The 5087-nt window shown below is 51.4% G+C and overlaps 1 protein-coding gene across 1 annotated transcript; it reads left to right on the top strand.

The window, feature by feature from the left end:
- Positions 1-4283: 4283 nt before the first annotated feature.
- ETH_00000555 (uncharacterized protein) lies at positions 4284-4661 on the top strand (the record flags this gene model as incomplete). Its single annotated transcript, XM_013380601.1, has 1 exon — positions 4284-4661. The coding sequence occupies one exon, from the start codon at positions 4284-4286 to the stop codon at positions 4659-4661; it is 378 nt and encodes a 125-aa protein (XP_013236055.1).
- Positions 4662-5087: the final 426 nt, after the last annotated feature.

Consider the following 5087-nt stretch of genomic DNA (forward strand, 5'->3'; position numbering starts at 1 on the left):
TTCTTGCCCCAATCTGGGGAGACTGGAATGAAGTTAGGCCCTGACGCTACTGCGCACGTCGCACCTTTACCCCTCATAGACCGCCTAGCACGCTCGTCTCCCTTAACGGCTAAGCTCGTCCGTTTAAATGCCCCGATTGGTCAATTTTGGGCCGCATTGGCTGCTGTCTGCGCTGCCTGACGGGCTCTGCTCTGGGTCGAGCCGACGTGGGACAGTCTCTAACGTAGTGATCCCGGCCCCCACACCTGGAGCACGTTTCCCCAATCCGTCGCGTCGCTCCATTGCGGAGCGGACAGTCCCTGCTCACATGTCCCCTTCCGCTGCACGCGTAACAGTGTGAGTCCGTAGTGTCATTCCGTCTGTTTCCCCTGCTCTCTCGTTCGCGTTGTAGACCCGGCTCTCGCCCCCCGTTAGCCCATCTACGCTTGGCATCCTCTAAGTCCCGCTGGAATCGGAGGCGGTCTTCGCATGAATCCCTCCACGGTGCCGCCGTGGTAGCCAGTGCTGCGGCTGCTTCCTGCCAGTCCGCGAATTTCCTTGTTCCCCCTCGAGTCATCTCTCGGTATATTTCTACCGGCAGGTTGGCCAAATAGTAGCCCACCAACAGGTCTGGTGCTATCGATACCCCTTGGGCCACGATAGTCGCAAAACGCGCAGAGTATGCGTGGTGATCACCCCGCCATACATTCTCCGCTATCATGACTTTCATCCGTTCCTTTGTTATGTTACAGAATTGCGCACGGAATCGCTGTCTCAGTTGCTCCCAATCAGTCAGGGGTACTCCCGTGCGACGCAGATACAACCAGTAACCCGGCGTCGCCTGTCAGATATCTTTTGAATTCTTCTCCCCACTGCCGCTCTTCCAGCCCTCGTTCAATGAAATCTAACACCACAAGGTCGAGGAAATTCCTCATGTTCTTGCCGTCCTCGAACCCAATGGACCTCTGGGACGTATGCACTAACCCCAGTGCCATCTAAGAGGCGAATTGCCGAAAGAACTCGGCCATTCCCGGTTCCATCCTAGCTTGATTCATTTCGGGTTCCTTGCGTCCTCCAACGTCGCGGTCCCGATTTCTCGGTATCGGCCGGCCTACCCCTGCGATGGGCTGGCTGATGTCGCGACCGGGTTCTGTTCGTTTCGACTCAATAGGGTGCCCCGCGGTTTCTTTACTTGATACAACTGTGTTGCGCATTCCTGCGTTCGGTTCTGGTGGAGGTTGTACCACTTTTCCGTTGCGTAGGTGCATGTCCATCCCCCTTTTCACTTAGGTGCGGAGGTCACTTCGGATTTTGCGAGAAAGAAAGGAAAGGATCTTCCCCTTTAAAGCAAGCTCGATAATTTTCTCAATTTATTTTAATTTTTATATCCCGGAACAGCCCCCAAATGTAGTGAACAGCTGGCCTACACTGTTACTACGTATGGTCCCTGGGCTAGTCTGACTAAGTGCACACTCTGCATCTACTATCTAAAATCCATGATTCTCGCCAAATACTACTGTGTACTCTTAATGGCCATATACAACTGAGTTCATACCATTGAGAGGTAAGAAAAACCTAAAATAATAGAACTGACTGTTGACCCTCGCTGAGGGTCAGTGCCTGAGTCACGGCACCAACCTTGCATCCAGCCCCATACCCGGTGCTGGCTAGCGAGCACACTATTCCCTTTTATGATTTTCTAATATCCAATGGTGCCTTATACCTTAAAATATTCTATATTATTCATGCCCTTTCGCGTTACTAAGCCTCGAGGGGTGGCGACGAAGGTCAATTGTAGTGCCTGGCACTACACGGGTGCTCCCACACGGTAAGCAGCCAACAGTTGTCTAGTGCTTGGCCAGGGTAAGCCCCTTTCCGCATTCCAGAATATTAATTCCTTTGAGGTGAGCCTGACAGTTTACCTTTTTTTGTTCTAACAATTGCTGGACAGATGATGCGTGCCGCTTGGCAAGAAGCAATAGATGCCTTGAAAACTATTTTCGGAAAAGGTAGTAGAACGCCAAGAAGTGCATGCCGCGACATAATTGTAAGACAAAGTGTGCTTTAGACGCTGTGCCTCTTCTCAAGTAAAGCTCGTTGAAGCCGTACTGTGAAAGGGTGATCTCGTAGAGCGAGCAATCTAGTTTTTTCGATACTGGATGAGCATGAGCCCCTCGTCGCTACCTAGCTTTAAAGCTACCTCAGATTAAGCCTACCAAACGACATAATCGTCACTGAATGCGACTATGAAATAAGTATTCGCTGTAACTTTAGCTCTTTTTCCACATGACAATGAGCATCCTCTGGGTAATATCCCTCATGGAGTAAAATGATGCAAGCGGCGGACGCTCGTGAGACGTGTGGCCTCCCGTGTGCCTTCGGCGTGCTTTGAGTGTAGGAGCACGAATTTGTCACCCGCTGCTTCTTTCATTGAGTTACAGGGCATGGTGGGCAAGATGAGCATATTGAAGGTGCAGCACACAGAAATACTACACCACAAACTGTGCAACGACAGCCAAAGAGAGTGACAATAAAAGCAGCCTACAAAATTGAGACTAACCAAAGAATTAGTTAAGAAGTACTCGCAGTAGAGTGAAAAGTGCGGACGTATGTTTTTTTAAGAAGGAAAAGTGCTGAGCAACAGAAATATAGTACAGGCCTCATGCATGCAGTGCAGAGGGAGCCTAATCCAGCCAAGCTTTCCCTGGGTCGGAGGTCACACCTCCAGCCACAGGGACACGAATCACCATATCAGGAAAAAACTGCAAAAGGTATTTGCTAGCCCGAAACATAGTGGTGCTCTGAGGTGCACGGACCGGTTAATAAGGAGCTGGTAGGTAAATGCCAAATCGCTACATCGCTAGCGTTGAAGCAACGGCTGGCACAAAACGTTGCGCAGACACGCGTTGAGTAGTCTGGTGTGTGGCGTACTAGCAGGGAGACTCAGCTTGTGAACTGCAGGTTAGGGAAGCCTGAAGTGTGTTATGCAGTGCACGCAGCACTGCAATTTTCTAAGTAGGTAATATTTGTCACATTTGCAAACCTTACCTATATGTTAGCTCTGTACAGAGCCTTCATAGCCCTGCTACTGAGGGGTGGCCATAGCTCAATGCTTAGTAGCTTCCTAAAAGACGTGGGATGACCGTGGATAGCAGCGAACTGCTCCACACTGGTCACGTAGTCACAAGAACGGCGATGTAACGTAAATGCTTTTGGAGGCCTTGTAAGTGAGAGCTGTCCCTTTTGAAGTGATGTCAGTACTGGACCAGCTTACACATCAAGAGGCAACCTGAAATTTCTAATTGATGAGCGGCTGCCTAGTGAGGTCTATTTCTTCTGACGGGGTTTTGGGGCCCAGTCGGCCTAAATGGCATCACTGAGCATGGAATGTCCAAAATGTGAGCTGCATACTTACGAAAATGGCATGGGGCGGTTGAGCGACAATGCGCACCAAAGAGGCAAGAGACGAAGAAGAGTGGCCTGACGACAAGCGGTCAAAGAGCCCTATGGAGGAAACATGCAGCCTTCAGGCTAAAGAGCTATCGGGCATGTAGTGCACAGCACCTAGTGCTGCGACTACGCTGCTACCTGGCCCAGCAGCAGGGGCCTATGATAACCTTCTACCTTCGGCGCATCTCTTTGAAATAACTGTTCAAATATCATCAAATGTATTTATTTCTCCAGTCCCCAAATCCATTTTCCTTAAAAGTCCCCCACCCGGGGTTCTCGCCTTCTTGGCCAGGTGGGGAGAAGGGTGGCGATAGCGCGGGCACCGGCTGCACCGGTGTAGTGCACAGGCACTACAATAGGGCTTGCTGGTGACCCATAGAAGATAGCTAGCTGGCGACCTACAAGGGGTCGCAACACTGGAGGAGAACAGGACCCTCCTACTAGGATCAAAGTCAGGCAATTCGTCTGCGAATTAACATGCCTACACTAGAGATGCCTGAAAACGCGTCGAAACTGGGCCTGGCGATAGCGCCGGCACCAGTGCAGGCCTCCTCCCCACAGGGCCTAGGAGACGAGCACCCCGAGTGAGGCGAATTGAACGACAACAGATTTTGGAAACTTAAGAATAACTGTATTTCGATATATATAAGCTACTGTTTCAAGGAAATTGGTCGACGTTAGGTGCCGATCATAGGCCCTGCTCGAGGGGCAGGTAGCAGCGTAGTCGCAGCAGTAGGCGCTCTGCACTACATTTGGGGGCTGTTCCGGGAATGAAATCTTTGTTCTTTCCGGACTTGGGAGTAGAAATACATTGTTTTAATAACTCACGCCTAGAAATCTTCGCTCGGTAAAGGATGCATCTCCGCAACGGACGCGTTATCGGCCCCACACCGCGGGAGACTTCTACAATGTCAGTGAACAAAATGCCGAGCGGGACGCCGGCCCATCATCGTCATGCTACTCCGAAGCCCACCGTGGCAGAGCGGCCGCATGGGCATAAGGAGGCGCCCCCGCAGGTGATACCTATGACCAACGTTATGCCAGGGGACAGTCCCTTCGTCACGTGGGACCAATTCCAGTCCGCTGCCAGTGTGATAAGAACTGTTATAGGGGGGACCGTGGAATCCGGCGCAACGATTCCCATACTACCAGAAGATGGCAGCAATATGCAGGCCTTTCTGCTGCGCATCGAGTGCCGGTACACCCAGGTGGGATTGGAGCCGCGCGAGTAGGGAAGTGCACTTATTGACCACCTTGTGGGCCCGACTCTAACGTATTGGATGTATCTACGGAGAACTATCGACCTAAGTGACTGGGCGACAGTACAGCGCAGGCTTTTGGAGCGGTTTGACAAAAAAAATGTCGCAGAGTCAATTGTTGACGGAGTTGGCTAAAGTATGGTGGAATGTTAACCCGAAGGAATACTCGGACCGGTTTGCGGCTGCAGCGGAGCGTGGTTTGGACGTTGCCTCCGACGAACTCGCTGACGATTACTGCACTGGGCTACCGACAGAACTCCATCTTCTAATAATCAATAACGGACAGGTGAAATATCAGTCGTGCGAACAAGCGGCGACAGCCGCAGCATGGCTCCACGAGCTCCAGCAGAGTGTGCTGGAACTCCGAAAAAGGACCAGTCGAGCCATTAGGGCTGATAT

Source organism: Eimeria tenella, genomic scaffold (genome assembly GCF_000499545.2).
Source record: "Eimeria tenella Houghton genomic scaffold, Eth_scaff749, whole genome shotgun sequence".
Taxonomy (NCBI): domain Eukaryota; phylum Apicomplexa; class Conoidasida; order Eucoccidiorida; family Eimeriidae; genus Eimeria; species Eimeria tenella.